Genomic DNA, 25,129 nt, shown 5'->3' on the forward strand with positions numbered 1-25,129 from the left:
GCATGGTTGGGCAGGCGAGAAATAGAAGATATCTTGTGGATACCGAAAGAGGAACTGGTGCCCATAATTAAAACAATGCCCATTGGATTGAGGCATCCTCTGTGGACTTGGTACCAATTGAGGAGGCGTCTATTCCCGGAAAGGGGGTATTATCGGCAAACAGCAATACGTTGGGCAAAAGGGTTTTCATTGGGGAGATCGGAGAAGATATTTGACAAATGGGCCCAAGCAGGGTTGCGAACATTAGGGCAAACATGGAAAGATGGAGAAATGATTTGCTTTGCAGACCTCCAGGAGGAATATGGCCTGATAGAGAGAGATCTTACCTACTATTGCAACCTGCGCAGCTTCCTTAAGAAGAAAGCACAGGATGAATTAGACCTAGTTGAAACAGATCTAGAACTAGCGATCACTAGAGGAGGAGGCAAAGGAGGGATAACCCAAATATACTTGGCTTTGCTGGGACGGACTGATCCTCAGGTAGTATATCAAAAGAGATGGGAAGAGATATTGCAGACTACTTATCCCGCAATAGTTTGGAAGGGTAATTATAAATATTTACTTAAGCCATCCATAGCACAAACGGTGAATGAAAATGGTTTTAAGATGTTTTATGGGTGGTATTACACACCAGACCGACTACAAAAGATGTTCCCGGAAACATCAGGACAGTGTTGGCGGGAGTGTGGCCACAGAGGCACATTCTTCCACATCTGGTGGTCATGTGGAAAAATAGAAGAGTACTGGAAAGAGGTATTGCAGCTGGTTGATAAAGTTCTACAAAGAAAATACCCATGGAAGGCAGAACATTGCCTACTGCATTTTAAACCAGCTGCGGTACCCGGCTGGCAACATAGACTGGCGACTCAATATTTTGTGGCAGCAAGACTTGGACTGGCTCGTGCCTGGAAGCAGGTGCAACCACCAACACTACAAGTAGCAATTGGGAAAGTTGAGCACCTTTATCAAATGTCAAAGTTAACAGCTATGCGAAGAGGGTCCATGCTGGTTTTCAACAAAATATGGACACTTTATGAACAGTATAAAGAGCAGCCTAACACACCACCGGGGTAGGGAGGGAAGGTTAAAGTTGGAGTTAAATAAGCTTGATGTAGAAGAAATATGTAACTGAGCAACCGAATGTTGGTTATTTTGTATTTGAGAAAACTTTAATAAAATTTATTAAAAAAAAACAAAAAACATAGAGTCAGGGAAACCAGCAAGACAACAATCTGGAGAAACCTCTTCACCTTGTCTAATGAAATGTCTGGGTCCCCCTCGGAAGGAGAGAAATTCAGGTATGCAGCCAAGGTCCTAGAACTGATGCTCGGCCACAAGGAGGCAGGTCTGACACCATTCCCACTTCCACAGGGGAAAAACCCAGAATTTCAGCCCAACCTCCTGGAACTGAGGCTCATCTGACCCCATTCCCCTTATGCAGGGGTGAAACTCAGACTCTCCTATGAACCTCTAAAACTGCAGCCCGGTCGGGCTCAGAAGAGGCATCCAGGTCATGGAAAACTGGCAAAACAATAATCCGGAGAAATCTCTCCACCTTGTCATTTGAAAAGTCAGCACCCCCGCCCCCCCTCTGAAGGGGAAAAATTCAGATATGCAGCCCAGCTCCTGGAACTGATGCTCAGCCTCAAGGTGGCAGGTCTGACCCCATTCCCACTTCCGCAGGGGAAAACCCCAGAATTTCGGCCCGACTTCCTAGAACTGAGGCTCAGCCGCAAGGAGGCTCATCTGACCCCATTCCCCTTCCAAGGCCAGGCTCACTCTGAAGTGCCATCTGGTTGTCCGGGCCTGGAATTCAGCAGTGTGGGCCAGGTGCAATACCGACGCCGGCCACCAGAGGTCACATCGAAAACCCGAGTCTCTCCAATCCTCCACTCGATTGTCACGTGACAGGGCGTGAGAAGTTGGAACCATTCGTCATTGGAAAGAGCAAACATCCCCATTGCTTCAAGAATGTTAAGCGACTTCCTGTGTCATACGAGGCTAACGCAAATTCATGGATGACTGGGGAAATTTGGAAGCAGTGGCTAAAGAAATTAGACACTAGAATGCAGGCACAAAAGCATCAGATTTTGTTGCTTTGTGATAATTGTGCTGCACACAGTGCTGATGTCAGGCTGTCTAACATCAAGCTGGGCTTCCTGCCACCAAACACTACCTCTCTGATCCAACCATTGGATCAGGGCATAATAGCCAATTTCAAAACACATTATCGTGCTCTTCTGCTACGTCTTCTGATGAGCGTTATGGACGACCAGACTGGCAAGGATAAACGTGCTGTTGAACTGGCTCATAATTTATCACTGTTGGATTCCCTACATATGCAGAAAGAAGCCTGGAATCATGTTACACAGTCAACCATTATGAACTGCTACAAGCGGGCAAGCTTTGTTAAAGATGCGGAGAGGAACGAAACAGATGCAGCTATTGCAAACGCGTCAGATGAACAGGCTACTGACATCCCAGCCAGTGTTACTGAGGAGGAGTTTCATCACTACGTAGCTGTTGATTACAATCTACAAACAGCTGACGACAGCACTGATGTTGAGATATGCACCTACACGCAGGCAACAGCTGACGATGAAACAGATGCTCAACTGAGCAGCGAGGCACATGCTGATCAAATTCAACAACCTTCTGTCACTTTTGCAAGAGCGCTGGAGAGTCTCACTACCATTTGGGCCTATCTGGAGGACACTGGATGTCAGTGCTATGACAGATTTTACCGTCTGGCAGACTTAGTCTATGAAACTCAAAGACACAATAGTGTGCAGAGAACTATCACTGATTACTTCAAGAAAGCCAAATGTCATTTAACAGAGACTGTATAGTGTACATATAATAAACAGTACTGTACATATGTTTATCAGATGTCAAGCTTCTTTGCGACACAACGGTTAAGTGCATGCTCCGGTTAACTGCATGTATTTCTTTGGTCCCAGACCCTTGCACTTAAGCGGATTGCACTGTACTGGCAAAACTGAGGTACTTTGGACTTTATTCTATGAAGGTTATGCTTCTAAAATTTACAGTTCTGACTTTATGCTCCTAAATTACGAGCATAATCTATGCTCCAAAATAGTTTACGCTCATAATTTAACTGCATAAATTATGATCATAAATTTAGGTTTGTATATTTAAGAGAATAAATTATGCTAATAAATTTAGAATCGTAAATTTATGAGCATAACCTTTATAGGGGAGAAAGGATTAAGGCTAGTTTTCCTTTCAAATAGGTTGCTAACCATCTTAAATATCTTAAATATCTGGGAGTCAAGATCACACCTACCCTCGATTCTCTTTAACAGGCTAATTATGTACTATTGCTTGAACAGACTCAAAAGTGATTTGAGAGATTGGATTAAGGGTACTTGGGAGAACAGCAATTCTCAAATGAACATTTTACCTATGATTTTTATATCTATTCCAGGCATTTCCAGTCCCTTTTAGTTATAACACATTGAATAAGTGACAGAGATTATATGGAAAAGTAAATGACCCAAAATACCTCACACTATCCTAATGAAACACAAAGGGATAGGGGGTTTGGGGTTCCTGATTTGAAGTCTTAGTATCTTGCAATTCAGTTAAAACACATCTGGGTTGGTAATCTGGTAGACCTCTAAAACCTAATGTTCAAATCGAACAGAGTTATTTAAAGACATTACCTATCTGAGGGACTCCCTGGTGATCTTGGGCATCCTCTTGGGTAACAGAAATTGAAAATCCAATAATTAGTTTTGAAAACATGCTGTTTCATGTAGCACCATTAATGTACTGTATTTATGATTTGGAGATGAGGCAAAAAAGGCAGAAGCTGCAGAACATTCCAAAAGGTTTATTACTGTTGACCCCCCCCCCCCCCCCCCCCAAGATTCAATTACCATGTCAACAAGAGGAACTCACAGGCACAATGCTAAAGACTTCTGAATGTTTAATGCTGTCAATTGTGATGCACAGTATTGAAATGAAGACCTATCAGGTCATGATATGATGCAGTATTGTTCTCAGCAGTGCAAAGCTATGATACTCATGCCACTCTAATCTATTAATGCAGTACAAAGCGGTTTGAAGATCTGATTGCTCCTTTTAAGCTGAATGATGGGTTTAAGGATGAAGTCATGGTGAACGATATGAGGCGAGATTGTCCCTGGAAAATTTCCGATGAAGAGATAAGGAAAAATCAAGCCAAGGTAACAAATGTGCTATATCCAGAAAATCAGGCATTTATTTTTATTTTTCCTGTAAGAAAACATGTCTAAAAGTAAAATCAAGAACTGGAAGGAATGGTGAAGTTATTGAATATGGAAAAGGCAGTGTTCAATTGATTACATTGAAGTAGCTAAAGGGTAAAGTCATTAGTTGAAATTTGCCCCTCTCCCCATGTGTGGTCAATAGTATCTGCACTGTGTCATAGCCTGGGTACCTTTTCCCATGTTAAAAAAGGGATAGGGTGGGTATGGCAAGGAAGACACAGAGATTTCAATTTGAAACCCCCTTGCTTACATCAGTGCTTCTCAAACCTCTCCTCAAGGCACACCTAACCAGTTAGGTTTTGGGAATCACCATAATGAATATGCATGACAGATGTGCAGCCAATGGATTTTCAATATCCTGAAAAACCACTGGCTAGGTATGACGCCAAAAGATGGTTAAGAAGCACAGGGCTACATTATGGTCCTGATTTTCTACCAACCATAGCCAAGTGCAAAGTCCGTGGGTGCAGAAGAACTTGTGGTGCCAACCAGCCCCCCAAATTTTCAATGGGATACTCCATGGGGCTTTTCCCTTTGCAACTAGCTTGCAGGTTCATGGGCACAAGATACCCAGAGGTTTGCAACAATGTTTTAAAAATTGTTACCATGTTTTGTAAATTAGTATAGTCATCATTTTGACTTCCAAAACACTTAAGCCTGATATTTGGTGGCACTGACTGGGGCCATACCCAGATTTTCAGTGACAAAAAAGCTGTCCTGCTATCAGGATAGCTATTCAGGTACAGTGTTGAATATCACTATTATCCAGAGAATCCCCACATTATATCGTCCCTGCAGGGGGCGGTGTTGCATCTCCGGATGTGGTTTAAGGTAGACAAGGCGACCCAATTTCCCTTCAGTCTTTGTACTCGGATAGAGGAAAGTTCTCACAGGAATATCTGGTGTTAAACACAGTTCACACAAACAGCAGCAGAGTTCTCAATCCATGGCAGGCTTTATTCTCCCTTGGGCTTGCACAACATTGAACACTCTGGTGGCCGTCTAAGATCACAAAGGAATTGTCTCCCTCCAATACTCAGGAATTAGTGGCTGGAAACAGTCTCACCAGAAAAATTGTCATGGCCTCATTTCCAGCCAGGTGATTTACTCTAATGAACATTTACTGCTTGTCAATGGCAACCTTTCCAAGTGTGAACATCCCTTCCTCATAGGGCTGACTTCACTTTCCTGACTTCTTTGACCAACTAGGTCTACTACACTTCCTTCCCGAGTCAGGCCACTTCTTTTCCTGGGTTGACTTTCAACCTCAGACCTTTCCAAATGGGTTTTCATTTCCTTGGCTTTTTTTCCTTAATGGCTGCCATGCCCCTTGCAAACCTTTGCTCCCCCGGGGTTGTAAAGGAGCAGAGAGGAAGGCTCCACCTAATTCATTTTAACTGTGGGAACCTTCCCACACCTTCTTTGTATGGGCATCAACAAAACCCCAAATAATTCCCATTTCCCTTTTAATCCAACACAGTATTAAAATTAAAACTGGAGCCGAGTACTACTCAGTTCATCTTCCTCCTTAAACAAATGTCCCAAGCTGGCCAAAAAAAAAAACATCAACCTAAAAGTCAGTTCATTCCCATCAGTGTCTTAGATAATAGTGTCCAACAGTGCAGAGAAAACCAGTTCCAAATCCAGGGATCTGTTCCTTTCTAAATCCATAGTCCTGTCTTCTGGCACAGGTTCCAACTATGAGGCGGGAGTGTCGCTTCGCTCTGGGTCAGAGAGAGCTTCTGTTTCCCAGTGCTGTAGTTGCTTTCCATCTCCTGCTTCACCCCCAAGAGCATTTTCTTGGTAGCCCCTAACTCAGGTATACAGGGAGCCCTTCCCCTTCCCAGCCTCATAAAAATGCTTCATGGGGATTCCTCGCTCCTATTGACTCCCTGCCCTTAATTTAATTTTTAATTTAATTCAACGCATTTATATTCCACTGAACCTTACAGTTCACAGCAGAGTACAAAAAATAGGTAAGCATAAAAACATACAAGCTTAAGAAATAAAGAATAAAAATAGGTAGGTATAGAAATGACATACAATCTGGAAAAATAAACAGCAAGATCAGACATTATCTATCAAGTATTTCCTGAAAAGCCAGGTTTTCAGATTTCGACAAAATAACATATAATTCTGAATATTTCTAATAAAAGGTGGGATAAGATTCAATAATTCCAAACCTTTACTGTACCTACTGGTGAGCGTTGTTCTGTAGATCGTAACTTACAATGCATCTTAGTACATCTCACCAGCATAACTTCTTTTAATGGCCAAAGACATCTTGAAGGGGTGTAAAGCATTTCAAACTTCTGCATATAACCAGGGCTTAAACAATATAAAATGTTAAAATAAACACTAAAATCTTGGCATGTAATGGTAACCAATGCAGTCAAACTAGATATAGTGTCACACATTCAGACCTCTTTCCACCCAGAATCAATTTCAGTGCAGCATTCTGAACTGCCTAAAATCTGCATAATTGTTTTTGAGGAGGATCCATAAAGATCACACTGCAATAGTCTAAAGTAAAAAGGAACAAAGAGTGAATAACACATTGAAAATGATCTGCTTCTAAATACCACTTAAGCTTCCTTAACAATTTCAATTTAAAGAAACGTTTCTGAATCACCACACTAATAAATAACTCCATAGGTAAATTAGAATCCAAGATAACTCCCAACAGCTTAATGTTAGATTTCAGCAACACTTCCATTTCAGCTATTTTTGGATTAGCTTAGGTCATCCCACCCAAAGAATATTAGTCTTATCAGTCTTAATCTTAAGAAAATTCAATGACTTCCAATCATAGACAGCATCAAAGACAGTACTCAAAGTATAAATTATAGTCAATTCCATATCATCAAGCTGATCAATCCATAGACTGGTGGGTTGTGTCCATCTACCAGCAGGTGGAGATAGAGAGCAAACTTTTGCCTCCCTATATGTGGTCATGTGCTGCCGGAAACTTCTCAGTATGTTCTCTATCTCAGCAGGTGGTGGTCACACACAGCAGCAGCTCTGGCTAGGCCTCCAAGCCTAATTTTTAGGTTTTGTTGAGTGCCTGGGGTTGAGGGCTCTTTTGAGCAAGTGCAAACCTGATGGTGCCAGGTCCCTCCTTTTCTCCCCCCTCCCGCTGGCTCCGTTAAAAAAAAAAAAAAAAAATTTTGAACGTCCTTAAAGGCGTTTATTTCGACGTTTATTTAAGCGTCTATTGCAGCTACTCACTGGGACACCAGGTCGTTACAACTCGGAGCGGACAGCAGGTAATTTTTACCTTTTTATAGCGGGCAGGGGGTTCCCCGATTCTTCTCCTCGTGGCATATGGCGTCGGAGGGCGAGGGCGCAAAGGGTCGCTCCCCGGGTCGCTTGAGCGCTTCTAGAGGGGATGCGGGGGTCTTAAAGCCTGATTCGCCCTTGTTGGGTGACAGTTTCGTGACCGATGAATGTCCCGGTCCTTCCTCCGGCGTGGCGGTTTTTCCCGCCATAAACGCCCATCCCCCGCTCCTCGCCTCCGCCATCTTGGCCGGCCACGCGGCTCGGACGGCTTCTTCTTGGGCCGCCCTTGAGGTTGGAGACATTAATGCCATGAACGCCCTTAATTTGGGCGACGGCACAGAAGCGGCTAAAGTTAAGAGCCGTTCTTCCCGCGCGGCTCCTTCGCGGAGTTTCGTGCCGGACGCCATTTTGGATGCGCAGCATGTCTCTCCCCCGCTATTGCGAGCGCCGGTTGAGGGTGCGTCTAGGGCTGTTGCCCAGGCTGCGGAAGTGCACAGTCTGGGGGGTTTCTCCCCCGAGTTTGTTTTGCTGCTGCATCAGGCCTTCCTCATGCACAACGCTGCCCCTGCTCCCTCGTCTGGTAAAGAGGTTGAGGTTCCCAGAGGTAAACGCCCTCGGGTTGATTCCCAGGCCTTGGAGGACTTTGTCTCCTCCGATGTAGATGAGGGCAGCATGTCTGAGGTCTCCCAACGGTCCTTTGCGGATTCCTTGGAGGAGACGGATCCCCGCTCGGATGGAGCGGATGACCCCTCTGCAGCGCGGCTTTTTAGCCCAGAGGATTTGCCCAACCTGTTGTTACAGGCCATGGACACTTTGAAGATTTCCTCTCCGGAGGACGTCTCTCCCTCAGCCCCTGTTGGCTCTGCCATTATGCTGGGGACGAAGCGCCCGCCTAGAACCTTCCACGTGCATGATGCCATGCACACCTTAATTTCGGCTCAATGGGATGTCCCAGAAGCGAGCCTTAAAGTGGCTAGGGCTATGTCCCGCCTCTATCCTTTGGCTGTGAGTGAACGTGAGGCCTATCTGTGGCCTACCGTGGATTCTTTAATCACTGCGGTGACTAAGAAAACGGCGTTGCCGGTGGAAGGTGGCACGGCCCTAAAGGACGCCCAAGACAGAAGATTGGAGGCGGCCTTAAGGTCGTCCTTTGAGGCGGCTGCTTTAAGTTTGCAGGCCTCAGTTTGCGGCTCCTATGTGGCCAGGGCGTGCCTGACTATGGTGCAGCGGGCTTCCCCCTCGGATCATTCCTTGAGGGCTGATTGGCCGGCCCTGGAATCGGGCTTAGCCTATTTGGCAGACTTGCTGTATGATGTCTTGAGGGCCTCAGCGAAAGGCATGGCTCAGACAATCTCTGCGCGGCGGTGGCTTTGGCTGAAACATTGGTCTGCTGACCACGCCTCTAAATCCCGCCTGGCTAGGTTGCCTTTTAAAGGCAAGCTGCTCTTTGGGGTCGAGCTGGACAAAATCGTGACCGATCTCGGCACGTCTAAGGGCAAGAAATTACCAGAGGTCAGGGCTCGGGCTAGTACTCGTCCCGGTACCTCCAGAGGACGGTTGCAGGAAGCCCGTCGGTACCGCCCGGGCAAGTCGGGTTCCTCTGCCCCCTCTTCCTTCAAGAGGAATTTCTCCCGCAAGCAGCATTCCTTTCGCAGAGACCGCCGTCCCGGAGGTGCTCCCTCCGGTCCTCCCCCAGGGTCTCGTACCCAATGACGGGGTCTTGGTCCACGCCCCAGTGCAGATTGGAGGACGGCTGTCCTCGTTTCTGGGCGAGTGGACCACAATAACTTCAGACGCGTGGGTGCTGGAAGTCATCAGAGACGGCTACAAACTAGAGTTCTGCCGACCCTTAAAAGACGGGTTTGTACTCTCTCCCTGCAAGTCTCCGGTCAAAGCTGTGGCAGTGCAGCAGACTTTGGACAATCTGATCCGCCTGGGCGCGGTCGTTCCGGTGCCAGAAAGTCAGCTTGGCAAGGGACGTTACTCCATTTACTTTGTGGTACCAAAGAAAGGAGGTTCTGTCCGGCCTATCCTCGACCTCAAAGGGGTCAATCGGGCCTTGAAAGTGCGGCACTTTCGCATGGAGACTCTCCGCTCTGTTATAGCGGCAGTGAAGGCAGGAGAGTTCCTGGCATCCTTGGACATCAAGGAAGCGTACCTGCATATTCCCATCTGGCCTCCTCATCAACGCTTTCTGCGTTTTGCAGTCCTGGGACGACACTTCCAGTTCAGAGCCCTCCCTTTCGGGTTGGCTACTGCTCCGCGGACCTTTTCCAAAGTAATGGTGGTCATCGCGGCCTTCCTACGAAAGGAAGGGGTACAAGTCCATCCTTATCTGGACGACTGGTTGATCCGAGCCCCCTCTTATGCAGAGTGCGGCAAAGCTGTGGACCGGGTAGTTGCTCTTTTGAGCTCCCTGGGATGGATCATCAACTGGGAGAAGAGCCAGCTGCGCCCGACTCAGTCCCTGGAGTACCTGGGAGTTCGATTCGACACCCAAGTGGGCAGAGTGTTCCTGCCAGACAATCGGATTGTCAAACTTCAGGCTCAGGTGGACCAGTTCCTAGTAGCCTCTCCCCTTCGGGCTTGGGACTATGTGCAGCTGTTGGGCTCTATGACGGCCACGATGGAAGTTGTGCCCTGGGCCAGGGCTCATATGAGACCACTTCAACACTCTTTGCTGCAGCGCTGGACTCCGATGTCGGAGGATTATGCTGTGCGCCTTCCCTTAGACCCAGCAGTGCGCAAGGCGCTGAGCTGGTGGATGCAGACAGACAAGTTGTCTGCGGGAATGCCTCTGGTGACCCCAGAGTGGATTGTCGTCACGACGGACGCCTCGTTGTCGGGCTGGGGAGCCCACTGCTTGGGAAGGACAGCGCAGGGGCTCTGGTCTCCTGCAGAGGCAAAGTGGTCTATCAACCTCCTGGAACTGAGAGCCATTCGGTTGGCGCTTTTGGAGTTCATCCCGGTACTGGTGTTGAAGCCTGTACGGGTTCTGTCGGACAATGCCACGGCTGTGGCCTATGTCAACCGCCAGGGAGGTACCAAGAGCGCCCCTCTAGCCAAGGAGGCTATGAATCTTTGCCAGTGGGCGGAAGCGAACCTGGAGCAGCTTTCAGCGGCCCACATTGCCGGAGTCATGAATGTCAAGGCGGACTTTCTCAGTCGCCATACCTTGGAGCCCGGAGAGTGGCAGCTATCTGCTCAGGCGTTCTTGGACATCACGAAGCGCTGGGGCCAGCCGAGCCTAGATCTGATGGCGTCATCGGCCAATTGCCAAGTGCCGCGCTTTTTCAGCAGAGGACGGGACCCTCGATCCCTGGGAGTAGATGCTCTTCTCCAACAGTGGCCGACACAAGAGCTTCTCTATGTGTTCCCGCCCTGGCCCATGTTGGGCAGGGTGCTAGACCGGGTGGCAAAGCTTCCCGGCAGGGTAATCCTGGTGGGTCCGGATTGGCCCAGGCGTCCCTGGTATGCGGACTTGATCAGGCTCTCAGTCGACGATCCTCTGCGGCTGCCAGTGGAGCAGGGCCTGTTACATCAGGGTCCCGTGGTGATGGAGGATCCCTCCCCCTTTGGTCTTACGGCCTGGCTATTGAGCGGCAGCGTCTGAGGAAGAAGGGCTTCTCAGACAAGGTCATCGCCACTATGCTGAGAGCAAGGAAGCGCTCTACTTCTACTGCTTACGCCAGGGTTTGGCGTATCTTTGCAGCGTGGTGTGAAGCAGGCTCTCTTTCTCCCTTCACTGCTCCAATTTCTTCAGTGTTGGCGTTCCTGCAAGAAGGTCTGGAGAAAGGCCTGTCGCTCAGTTCCCTTAAAGTCCAGGTAGCGGCTCTGGCTTGCTTCAGGGGCCGCCTGAAGGGTGCTTCCCTGGCTTCACAGCCAGATGTGGTGCGCTTTCTCAAGGGAGTTAATCACCTGCGCCCTCCTCTGCACTCAGTGGTGCCTGCGTGGAATCTCAACCTGGTGCTAAGAGCATTGCAGAAGCCGCCTTTTGAACCCTTGTCGAGGGCATCTCTGAAAGACCTGACGTTGAAAGCAGTCTTTTTGGTGGCTATCACTTCAGCCAGAAGAGTTTCCGAGCTCCAGGCGCTCTCATGTCGAGAGCCTTTTCTGCACTTCACTGAGGCAGGAGTGACTATTCGCACAGTGCCTTCCTTTCTGCCCAAGATTGTTTCTCGCTTCCATGTGAATCAGCAGCTCTGTCTCCCTTCCTTTCGTAGGGAGGACTACCCAGAGGAGTACTCTGCTCTTAAATATCTGGATGTGAGACGAGTCATCATCAGATACTTGGAAGTGACCAATGATTTCCGGAAATCGGATCATCTGTTTGTCCTGTTTGCAGGTCCTCGTAAGGGTCTGCAGGCTGCTAAGCCTACAGTGGCAAGATGGGTCAAGGAAGCCATTGCAGCGGCTTATGTGGCCGCGGGGAAGGTGCCGCCTATCCAGCTGAAGGCTCACTCCACGAGAGCTCAGGCGGCCTCGATGGCAGAGGCCGGATCCGTCTCCTTGGAAGAGATATGCAAGGCGGCAACTTGGGCTTCGGCTCATACATTCTCCAAGCATTACCGTTTGACTGTGGCTGCACGGGCGGAGGCCCGGTTTGGAGCTTCAGTGTTGAGGTCAGGGATTTCAATGTCCTGCCCTGGGTGAGTACTGCTTCGGTACATCCCACCAGTCTATGGATTGATCAGCTTGATGATATGGAAGGTAAAATTATGTATAATCATACCTGATAATTTTCTTTCCATTAATCATAGCTGATCAATCCATAGCCCCTCCCAGATATCTGTACTGTTTTTATTCTGGTTGCATTTCAGGTTCAAGTTTAGTCTTCAGTTACTTCAGAAAGACTTCGTGTTCAAGTTTTTTTTTTCACTTGGATTCTTCAAGAGTTAAGACGAGTTTGTGTTACAGTGAGCTGCTGCATTCCTCTCCCCTCCGTTTTACGGGGCTGGATTGAGACTTAAAATTCTGCCGGCACTCCCTCCCGCTTCGTGCGGCTGTAGGGCAGCTTTGTACCCCTCCCGCTTCGGCGGTGTTAGGGTCAGTCAGCTCCTCCCGCGGTTGCGGTTGCAGGATAAGCCAGATCCCCCCGCATCGGCGGGTGTGGTGTCCCTCCCCCGCTCCGCGGGGATGAGCTGGACGGATTCCCCTCCCCCACTTGTGTGGGGATGAGCTGGGTTATTTCCCCTCCCCCGTTTCGGCGGTGGTGAGCTGGGCAGAGTGTCCCTTCGTGGGTGTAATTCTCTAAGTGCTGAGTCCTGCGGATGGAGCTTTGATATCGACATACTGAGGAGTTTCCGGCAGCACATGACCACATATAGGGAGGCAAAAGTTTGCTCTCTATCTCCACCTGCTGGTAGATGGACACAACCCACCAGTCTATGGATTGATCAGCTATGATTAATGGAAAGAAAATTATCAGGTATGATTATACATAATTTTACCATCCTGATACACAGGGAACAGAATGACAATATCATTTGTATAAGAATAATATTGAATATGTAAAAATTGCAATAATTTCCCCAAACCACCAAGATAAACATTGAATAGCATAGGGGAGAGAGGGGATCCCTGTGGAACACCTTACATCAGGTTCCATTCTGCTAATTATTCACCTTGCCAATTAACCTGGACCACCCTGTTTAAAAAAAAAAAAACAGAAAATCAAGTCAGCAGTTCTCCAGAGATACCAAAATACCCTAGCTTATTCAACATACAATCATGATAAATCAGATCAAATACAGTGGATAGATCCTGCTGCATATGAAAAATTTGGGTACAGAATCCAAAATCAATCTCATTTCAGTTAACAATGCCCCCAGAATCATTTCTGTACTAAATTTAGGCCTAAACCCCAATTGCATTGGGTCTAGGAGTTGATAACAATCTAAATATGCCTGAAGTCCTTCGGCGACTATTGCTTCTACAATTTTTGTTAACAGATGGTAAATTAGCCACTGGGCAATAATTACCACACTCCTAATTATTCAAATTTGCATTTTTTAATAATGGAGACATAATAATTCTGCCTATCTGCTTTGTGAAAGCCTCGTTCTGTAGAGATTGGTTTATTACAACAGGTAACCAACTCACTATAGAACCCGGTAAAACTTTCAACAATGTTTCATTACAGGGATCCAATACCTTTCCATTATCCCTTCCCCTATCTCATTGGAAAGCTTCCAAGGGATTCCTAGCCCTGATTGGATTTCTGCCCTTTACATTACCCCTTCTCCCGTCTCCTGGGAAAGACTTCACAGGGATTTCTGTCCCCTGTTGGCTCCCTGGTCCTGCCATGATCCTTCTCCCAAAGTACCTGTCTTACTTGCCTTGGACTCTCTTCATGTTAGGTATTGGACAGCACCTTGTTAACCTTCCCCCTACAGGAACTTGAGAAGTGTTTCCATTCTCTACAGGGCAAGCAGCTGCTGCCCTGCTCTTTCATGGGCCAATGTTCAGAAATCCTGCGGTAAGCCAACTGCTTACTTTTCTTACTTGGCTTATATTTAAACACAGGAAACAGGCACCAATGTGTGCTTTCACTTTTGGGTTTCTCTGACTTGCACACATTTGTCTCTCACTACCAGTGCTTAAGGCTTGATTGGACTTCCTTCTGCTTCCAAATTATATAAAACCCAGCAGATTGTTAAGAAAGAATCATGAGAAATCCTCTCTTCAAACACCTTAACACCTGCTCTAAGCTGGCATTATTTTTTCAGCAGTAAGGGCTTTGTTTTGTGTGCTGTTCTCTGAGTTTTGGGAGGGAATACTGTAACTATGTATAGTCAGGAAAACATGGATTATTTTTTATATTTGATGTTATTCTGTTCTTTAGTTTTCCCTTAAAATGTTATAAACCAAAAAAAACTATATGTCTTTCAACACCCTTTGCAAATGTCACTTAGCTGTATTTTAATTTATTTGGGTGATTTCTCTCTTGCGTTGGAGCTCAACCGGAAACCCTTCAGAGGATGACTCACCGATTTCTTCTTCCTAAACCTCACTTATAAAGAAAATAAACGGAGGTAAAACCCTGAACTCCCTGTGCTTGTTCAGGAACTGACTCCACTCTGGTGACATTTAATCAGGTCTCAATACTGTGGCCACACTCTCTAATCAAAACCAAATAAATTTAAGGATTTCTCACTCCAAAACCTATTTCTCACTGTTGATTCCCTATTCTATAATGCTGCAGAAGACTTTTGCACTGCATTCAGGGATCTCACACAGTAACCCATTCCATATTCAAATAGTAATACAACATTCCATCTCACAGACTTCACATAAAAACGTAACATTTCCCTTTATAGCCATCAAATCAATCTTGAGAATACAGCACATTCATACAAAAGCAGTGCTGGATTTTCTTTAATCTACAGTCTGATTCCAAACCCTGCACTGAACTCAGAACACTCACAAACAACACACCTTTCCCATAGACACAGCCTAATAGCTTCTTTTTCCAAATATCAAATTCACCTTCAACCTCTCCTCTGTCACACTTTATTTATTTATTTGTTGCATTTGTATCCCACATTTTCCCACCTCTTGGTAGGCTCAATGTGGCTTATAATACATCATGATTAGTGGAAATACATGATAAAGTATACATTTAGTGATAACAGAAGGGTTTTGGGTAACATGATAATGATAGAGCATGATAGTATTTTTACAACCAAACATAGTAAGAAATATATAGGAAATATATCAGAATTATATAAGAAAATATACATTTAGTGATAGCAAAAGGATCTTGGGTAGCATGGCAATGAAAAAACAAGTTAATATTTTGGCAAGTAGATATTGTGGAGGCAGTTCTGGATATGTGTACAGGAATTCATATTTGTTGATCATTGTTGTATGCCTTGTTAAAGAGATGAGTCTTCAGTAGAATTCGGAAGTTAGCTAGTTCATAGGTCGTTTTTAAATTTTGCGGCAGCGCATTCCAGAATTGTGTGCTCAGGTAGGAAAAGGTTGACGCATGCGTTGGTTTATATTTGAGACCTTTACATTTTGGGGGGTGAAGGTTAAGGTTTTTCCTGACACCCTTATAGGCTTTCTCATTTAGTACAATTCCCACCACAAATCACAGTCTCTCTCACCCTTACCAGTCACCCACAACCTGTGTCTCAACTATTTTTCCCTATTCTAAAAAGAGTAGGCAACCGTGTGTCCACTTAGTACTTTTGCATACAGACTCTCATTCTGTCACGTATGTGAATGTTTCCTTGTCTGTGCTTACCTCGCCCTCTGGTGGCCAGAACCGGTGGCTGCTATGGACTGTCACCTGTTCCAGACTTTAGCCTAGTCCGGTCCGGATCTTCCAGGCTGCCAGACTTGCTTCTCTTGTTTGCGCCTGAACAGCACCCGTAGCTGCCTTGTGATTCCTACAGCTGAATTTCAGCAGCTGATGGGCTTTATTAACCTGCTGGAAACTTCTGTGTTTGCCTTTGCATCGCCTAAGGTCCCTGGTGCGTGCTGTGCACTTCTGCCTAGTCCAGTTTATTGTCTGAGATTCTTGCCTGATTCTAGTCTAGTCTTTGTGTAGTTTATCTTGTACTGTATTGCTTGTTTCCCAGCCTTGTTTCTTGTTTGTATTTCTCTGTCTAGTTCTTGGTTGTCTGTGTTTCTTGTTTAGTGGCTGACTGGCAGCTTTCAGTTCTGTCTCTTTTCTGTCAGTGTTTGTACCCTGTTTCAGTGGCTGCTTGTCAGCTTTCAGTTCCTGTCCTTTAGCTTGTCCATTTCCTGCTTTGTGTAGTATTGTCTGTCTGTGAGTCCTAGCCCAGTTTCCTGCCTTGCTGCCCATGTATATTCCTTTCCCCTCTGACCCTCAGTCTCTGTTCAGCCTAGTTCCCTGATGGCGAACCTATGACACACGTGTCAGTACTGACACGCGTAGCCATTTTCGGTGACACGTGGCCGCATGTGGCCGCATACAGAGAAGCAGTGGCGTTCCTTGCTGACACCCGGGGCGGATCGCCGATGCGCCCCCCCCCCCCCAGGTGCAGCGCGACCTCCCCCCCCCGGCGAAATCACACCCCCCCAGTGCATGTTTACCCGCTGGGGGGGGTGCCTTGTGCGCTCCTATTGGCTCCCTCCGAGTCCTCCGCTCGTTCCCTCCCTGCTGCTCCCTCTGCCCCGGCTCCTGCACGGCCGTTAGGGGATCTTTGACCTCACTTCCGGCCGGCGGAGCAGAGAGCAGCGGAATGTCGTGGGGGACGCATCTCTGGGGGCCCTGTGATCGCCATTACCAGCAACCACATAACAACAGCAACCATCATCCAATCTACTGTTCTGGGGTGTCGTGGATTTCTAATTGACCATCATTACTGAGATAGGTGAGGGGGAGGCTGGGAGAGGCGAGGGCATGTTCTATGGGTGCCGTTTCCCGCCATTAGAAATAGCGGCAGCCATCTTAATTTACATAAGGTGGTCAGTTAGGCTAGTTAACCCCTAATTGCCTGCAGGGCTAACAGGCTATCTATAATTCTATCTTCTGTCACTGCCCCCCTGATGGAGAACCCAAAAAATAAAAAACCAAGGTTAAGTAAAGGAAGTGGTAGTAGCAGTAGCTGACCCTTTCAAGAGACATGGACCGAGATGTATGGCATTATAGAAAAAAATGGCAGATTATTTTGCATTCTATGTACTGAAACAGTAGTAAGCAGAACGTGGAATATAAATAGACATTTTGAAACTAATCATTCCCAGCTCTTGAAAAAAAGTGAGGATGAAAGGAAGGAATACATTTCCAGGCAGCTACACTTTTATAAGAGCCAATCTAATTCCATCCTTAAATTTGTAAAAGGTTCTACAAATTTAACATCTGCAAGTTTGAGCATTGCTCACTCCATAGCTCAGCATGGAAAAGCACTCACTGAGGAAGAATTTATTAAAGAAACTCTCCTAAGATGTGCACCAGTTCTATTTCACGATATGCACAATAAAGATGCAATTATTAAGAGAATATCTGAGTTACCACTCAGTAGAAATATCATAAAAGACCGAATAATGAGACTGAACACAAACGTACAACATCAATTAAAGAGAGACATAAGTAATTGTAAATATTTTTCGATCTCTCTTGATGAAACTACTGAGCTGAGGCAAAGTTCTTGAGCGCTTTGTGGAGTGCTTTGAAGAAATTAAGGTATTTCTTGAGGATAAGGATCTGGGAAACTTTCCTCAGCTCAATGATGATAAGTGGGTCAACACCCTGATGTTTTTTACTACTACTACTTAACATTTCTAGAGCACTACTAGGGTTACGCAGCGCTGTACAAATTAACAATTAAGGACGGTCCCTGCTTGGAAGAGCTTACAATCTAAAGGACGAAATGTCAAGTTGGGGTAGATAAGTTTTCCTGAGAAGAGGTGTAGTGATTAGGTGCCGAAGGCGACATTGAAGAGGTGGGCTTTGAGCATTGATTTGAAGATGGGTAGGGAGGGGGCATGGCGTATGGGCTCAGGGAGTTTGTTCCAGGCATGGGGTGAGGCGAGACAGAAGGGGCGGAGCCTGGAGTTGGAGGTGGTGGAGAAGGGTACTGAAAGGAGGGATTTGTCTTGAGAGCGGAGGTTACGGGTAGGGACGTAAGGGGAGATGAGGGTAGAGAGGTACGGAGGGGCCGCAGATCGAGTGCATTTGTAGGTGAGTAAGAGAAGCTTGAACTGTATGCGGTATCTGATTGGGAGCCAGTGAAGTGACTTGAGGAGAGGGGTGATATGAGTATATCGGTTAAGGCGGAAGATAAGACGTGCGGCAGAGTTCTGGATGGACTGAAGGGGGGAAAGATGGCTACGTGGGAGGCCTGGTCAGGAGTAGGTTGCAGTAGTCAAGGCGAGAGGTAATGAGAGAGTGGATGAGAGTTCGGGTGGTGTGCTCGGAGAGGAAGGGGCGAATTTTGCTAATGTTATAGAGGAAGAAGCGACAGGTCTTGGCTATCTGCTGGATGTGCGCAGAAAAGGAGAGGGAGGAGTCGAAGATGACACCTAGGTTGCGGGCAGATGAGACGGGGACGATGAGGGTGTTATCAACTGAGATAGAGAGTGAAGGGAGAGGGGAAGTGGGTTTGGGTGGGAAAACAATAAGTTCAGTCTTAGACATATTCAGTTTTAGGTGGCGGTTGGACATCCAGGCAGCAATGTCAGATAAGCAGGCCGAGACTTTGGCCTGGGTATCTGCAGTGATTTCTGGTGTGGAGAGATAAAGCTGGGTGTCGTCGGCATAAAGATGATAGTGGAAACCATGAGAAGAGATCAGGGAGCCTAAGGAAGAGGTGTAGATTGAAAAAAGAAGGGGCCCAAGGACAGATCCCTGAGGAACTCCAACAGAGAGCGGGATAGGGGAGGAGGACGAACCATGAGAGTGTACTCTGAAGGTATGATGGGAGAGATAAGAGGAGAACCAGGAGAGGACAGAGCCCTGGAACCCAAGGGAGGACAGTGTGTCAAGAAGGTTGTGATTGACAGTGTCAAAAGCGGCGGAGAGGTCGAGGAGGATGAGGATGGAGTAGTGACCTTTGGATTTGGTGAGGAAAGGTCATTGCAGACTTTATATAGTGCCGTTTCTGTTGAGTGTAGGGGGCGAAAGCCAGATTGAAGCGGATCGAGGATGGCATGAGAGGAGAGAAAATCAATACAGCGACTGTGATCTCTCTGTTCATATTAATGAACTGAACTTAAAGTTACAAGGTTTTGGCAAAAGTATTGACGTTATGTTTAGATACATAAAAGCTTTTAAAAGTAAACTTAAAATTTTCAAGCGAGATGTAGAAAATAAAACTTATAAGTATTTTCCTCGAGTAACAAAGTATTTTGAGAAGGCCAGTGCAGCTATACAAAATGAAATGGAACCCTTGCATATAAAGTACCAGCATGTTTTAGACTCGTTACTTGACCAGTTCAGTGATAGATTTAATCAATTTAGAAGCCTAGAACAGACCATGAAAATAATTAAGTATTCTGATGTAGTAGTCTACAGTAGTTTGGAATTAAATGGTTTCCAATGGATGCAAATTGATGATTTGGAGATGCAACTTGTAGAATTTCAAGACAGCATCTGGGCTCAGGTGTTTGTCGACTTGAGGTCAAAGCTTGAGAATCTGGAAAGGTGCCGCTTGGAGAATCAAGAGGAGTGCCACTACGAACAGGGAATTTGGAGTGCCTGGAACCGATTACCAGACACTTTTAGCACCGTGAAAAATATAGCAATGGCTTTACTCACAATTTTTCCCTCTACGTACTTTTGTGAAACCTTATTCTCAGCGTTAAATAATATCAAAACCAACAAAAGAAACAGATTGACAGATGAAGTTAGTAGCGCTTGCTTGGGCTTGAAGTGTACAAAATACCAACCTTCAATTGAAGATTTAGCCAATGAAATTCATCAACAAAAAAGTCACTAATAGGCAGATTAGTTAAAGAATTCCCCCTCCCCCTCACTTATCTTAGTTCACGGCACCCCACACAAGTTAAATAATATCAAGACCAACAAAAGAAACCGACTGACAGATGAACAAAGAAGTCACTAAGCAGGTAAGTTAAATAATTAGTTTTTGGTTTATTAAATACAGTTATATATTACAATTATACATTTTTGTTATTTAAACTATAAATATCGCAAAATTATGGGTTTTTTTCTCGAAGTGACACACCACCGGAGTTATGCTCGGTTTTTTTGGTGAATTTTGACACACCAAGCTCAAAAGGTTGCCCATCACTGGCCTAGTTGGTAGTCACTTCCTGCCCTGTCCAGTAAGTCGTGCCGGCCGCCTGCACCCAGGGGCTCAACTCCTGAGGAACGGCGGTCAAGTGCAGGTGAAGTCTAGCTGTCCCTGTCAGAGTTCTGCCTTGTCTCTGGTGTGGGGTGGTTTTGCCTGCCACTGCTGCTCCACGGCAGTGGCCCAAGGGCTCACGAACCTAGTTTCTGCCCGGAAAATGTGACACATTCAACCATCCATTACCTTAAATTCCCTTATAACTTAACCATTCCATTCACTGTATGCAGGGACATACCTTTTCTCCACTCAAAACAAATTAAATATGGTTTAAACTTTCTCACAGCTTTCTGTTAGTACAGCTGTCACTCACCCAAAACACATCAGTTTTCCCCAAATGTATTCAGCAATACAGCTATGAAAAAGACTGTCTGTTTATTTAAGTACTCACTTTTCAGCCCAAATCACCTCATTCTCAGTACCAAGGCTCTTGTATTTCTTTCACCCAAAATTGTAACTCACTGTTTATCTCCTGAAATTCAGTTTTATCACTGGAACACCACTCACACTCACCTCAGCCCATTTTTAATATCAAAGTACTCTCTTTCAAACTGATACACATAAGCCTGTGTCTAAATTGCTCTTCCTATCACTTATTTCACTTTAAACCCATAAAATCTATACTTTTTCTCTTAAATTCCCCAGACACACAGCATACATTTTTTCTCTCTCTCCCAGTGCTCAGCCTGCTCTTCTCCTCCAGCTCAGCAGTTTCCCTAGGAACTCACCCCCACCCCCCTAGAGGAACATCTGACATCCCTCAACCAATCAGCTTGTCAGCTAAAGACTTTTTTTTTTCCTATTTGGTTTAGAATCTTGGCTGTCATAACTGAATCTCCATTTTGGCTTCCCCTTCCCCCCATAGAAGTTACTGCAAAACTTCCTATATATAGGATTTCAAAGTCAATTTTAACCTAACCTGTACCCAAAACACCAAGAAACATTTTATAGTAAAATCCCCACCTAATCATGGTTTATTTCTTGTAAAATAAAACCATATTTAAGAAACATCTCACACTTTCTTCACCTAACTCTATTAACAATTCCCAAACTAACTTTAAACCTTTTTCAGCCAGCACCATCCACCAAAACCCTGGAACAGCCTCCACAGAGCCCCAGGAAAAAACATTTAATATATCTCTTACCATATTTACAATACGAAATGACATTATTAACATCTGTTTGACTACATTATCATGGACAGAGTCCAACATTGGCCTTGAAAAACATGTTGAAATTGAATTCAAGTAAAACCAAGGTGCTTTGGTTTGGAAGCCCTGAAATTGTTACACAACAACTTATAATGTCTAGGGATAAGGTTTTTCCAGTTGAAGATACATCTAAGGTTCTGGGGATGGTCCTTGACTCATGGTTAACCTTTGAACCACAAGTAAACTTGCTTTGGAAAAAAACAATGATTAAGCGGAGACAGTTGAGATGGTAAGATCATTTTTTGATCAATCAGCTTTTAGGCTATTAGTTCAGATGCTAGTATTGACAGAACTTGATTATTATAATCTCTATTCAGTTCTTTCTGTGAAACTTCTTAGGAAGCTTCAGCTTATTCAAAACACCTTAGCTAGACTGAATTTTAGGCTTAAAAAGTTTGATAGTATTTCTCTTTATATGACTAAATTGCATTGGCTTCCAGTTCGTGAGAGAATATTGTTTAAATCTGTATAATTTTTCTGGCTATTTATGGCCTTACATCAGAAATTGTGACCATTTTAATCTGTGTACCTCTCTCTACATCTTCCTCCAGGTTAAGGTCTTTGAAGGTTCTTCATCCTCTAAGTACTAGAGGGGTTAGATTTTCTAGGATGGCTGGCTCTATCTTTTTTTTTAATTTATAGAAGTCTTTATAAAGAATTGTTAAACCAGTACAATAGTCACTCAGCTCGATACATTTCAATATACCACACTTATATATAACCACATCCTTAAGTCTTAGCGTAGGTAAACACCAGCAAAACAGTAATGCTATACCAAATACTATTTCTACTTCAAAATGTTTCCATTTTTATAATTATAGATCCCCCTTACCCAAAGCCTAATCCCCTCACCTTATTTCCCTTCCCCCTCTCCCCCCCCCTATCATTTGTATACACCTTTTATCCAGAGTACCTGGTTAAAAATGGTTCCCATACCCGTTCCCATTTAGACAAAGTTTTTCTCTTTACTGCAGTTAATCTCTCCATCTCACATATATATCGCACTTTTGTTATCCATCTCACCATTGAGGGAACTAGCGGTGACTTCCAATTCTGTGCTAGGTTTATACGAGCTGCATGCAGAGAACCCCTCATCAATAACCACTGATCAGGTGTTAAGCCCTCCGGCCTCTGTCCAAACAAGAAAACTAAAGGATGCCACTGTACAAACCTGCCCAACCACACTTGCAGACGGTACTGTACCCCTCTCCAATATGCCTGTGCTTTGGGGCAAGACCACCATATGTGTCCCATAGCTCCCACTTCCCCACATTTCCGCCAACACTCCTTTGATACCTGAGCATACATATGATGTAGCCTTACCGGAGTCAAATACCATAGATAGAAAACCTTAATAGCATTCTCTTGCATAGCCACCGCTAATGAGGATCTAAGAATCCTCTTCTCCAAAATCAGCCACCTTGCCTCTGGTAGAGTAAACTGTAGCTCCTGCTCCCATCTCTTCCTGTGTAAAAGGGACGGTTTAGTGTTGATCACTTGATGTTTATAAAGGAAAGATATCAACCCAAGCGTACCCCTCAAAGCTACACACACCTCCTCCAGTGGGTGTACATCACGCCGCAAGCAACCTATATAAGCTGGCACTTTCAGGAAATGCAGCAACTGTAAATAAGCAAAACGATCACCTGGCCGGAGCCCAAAATCGTCCATTAGTGTTTCAAAGGGTACAAGGTTCTCACCCTTATGCAACTGCCCCAACATATCCAGTCCAGCATCTGCCCATCTGCAAAATGTATTATTACCTATACCCGGCTCAAACAAGGGATTATCCACTATTGGAGCCAAACCGGACAATAAGGGCTGACGTTCTGGGAACATGAGGTCCCAGTAGTAGAAAGTAGCCTGAACTGTTGGTGGGAACCTATCTACCCGTCCTCTATATTTACCCACAATCCACATCAAGTGCCCTAAGGTCCGAGAGCCCGTCATGGATTATTCAATAGCTACCCACAATTTATGTTCTTCTTTCCTAAACCAATCCACCGCCGCTCGAGCCTGCACCGCACAATAGTACCAAAACAGGTTAAGCACTCCTAGTCCTCCCTAACATTTAGTCTTGTATAAAAGAGCCCAGGGCAGCCTCGGTCTTTTTTGGTTCCAGATAAATCGAATCAAAATATCCTGCAATCCAGACAGGAAAGACCGAGGCAGCCACATTGGAAGAACCTGAAATAGGTACAAAAGGCAGGGCAAGATGTTCATTTTAATCGCAGCGATGCGCCCGAACCAGGATAGACCCGCAGACTTCCATCTGTCTAAGTCTCCCTGTACCTCCCGCTTAAGAGCCGGGTAATTGACCTCAAACAGCTCAGACAAATCCCCCAGAATCTTCACTCCCAAATAGCTTAAGGCACTGCTCGCCCACTTAAAGGCAAAGGACGTCTTCAGCCTATCCATCTGTGGTACATCTACAGCTAATCCAACAGACTTACAAGCATTTAGTTTATAACCTGAAATCCGGGTGTAGTCTTCAATCTCCTTCATTAAGTTAGGAAGAGAAATTAATGGATTTGTGAGGGACAGGAGCACATCGTCTACAAATAATGCAATTTTGTATTCCTGTGCTCCCACCCTCACTCCAGTTATGTCATCATTTTCCCTAATAGCTGCCGCCAAGGGTTCCATTGCCAGATCGAACAGTAAAGGGGACAACGGGCACCCTTGCCTAGTTCCTTGACCTAATGTAAAGGCCCCTGAGTTTCCACCGTTTATTCTCACACACACCTGCAGTCAGGAATATAATGCCTGAACCCAGGTTCTAAAAACCTGACCAATCCCAACCCTATGCAATACCTTATCCAGATAACCCCAGTGCACCCGGTCAAACGCCTTTTCCACGTTCAACCCAAGTAACACCAAGGGCCAGTTTTTTGTCTGAGCTGCATACATGAGGTCCACCGTACGGCGTATATTATCCATTGCCTGTCTCTTTGCTACAAAGCCAACCTGGTTTGGGTGGATTAAGCCGGGAAGCACATGTCCCAAACGGTTTGCCAATACCTTTGCCAATATTTTAACATCAGTGTTGAGTATCGATATGGGTCTGTAGGAGGCACATTCGGTTTTATCTTTACCAGGCTTTGGTATTACCGCCACCCAGGCCTCCATCATAGTCTTGGGAAAAGAAGCCCCTTCTCTCACTGAGTTGATGATCATCGTCAAATAAGGTGCTAATTCCATCACATATGCCTTATAAAACTCATTTGTGAACCCATGTAAACCCAGCACCTTGCCCGTCGGTAATGCTTTAATAACCCGAATAACCTCATCCACCCACACCGGCGCTTCAAGTTCCCCTCTCTGCAATTCAGACAGGGTCGATAATTTCCTGCCCGCCAAATAGTCATCAATGTCCTCAGTCTGTACAGCAGCATCCTCCTTATATAGTATCTCATAATATTGGGCAAAACTGTCTCTGATCTGTACTGATTTATGCAGGGGTGTGCTGGTAAATTTTTAACAACAGGCTCTTTCTCCAGAAGTAGCCAGCTCTGCAGTTGGAAGGGCCAGCGGTGGCCGGGGGGGTGGGGGGAGCAACACTTGCCTCTCTCTCCTCCCT

The 25,129-nt window shown here is 45.5% G+C and overlaps 1 protein-coding gene across 1 annotated transcript in view; it reads left to right on the plus strand.

Moving 5' to 3' along the window:
- The window catches only part of SLC12A3 (solute carrier family 12 member 3), a 1,234,282-nt gene that overhangs the window by 1,166,803 nt on the left and 42,350 nt on the right, over nucleotides 1–25,129 (plus strand). The window contains 1 exon segment of the mRNA XM_030203718.1: nucleotides 4,076–4,211. Coding sequence (XP_030059578.1) covers nucleotides 4,076–4,211 — 136 coding nt within the window.

The sequence above is a fragment of the Microcaecilia unicolor genome, chromosome 5, assembly GCF_901765095.1.
Source record: "Microcaecilia unicolor chromosome 5, aMicUni1.1, whole genome shotgun sequence".
Classification (NCBI taxonomy): Eukaryota; Metazoa; Chordata; class Amphibia; order Gymnophiona; family Siphonopidae; genus Microcaecilia; species Microcaecilia unicolor.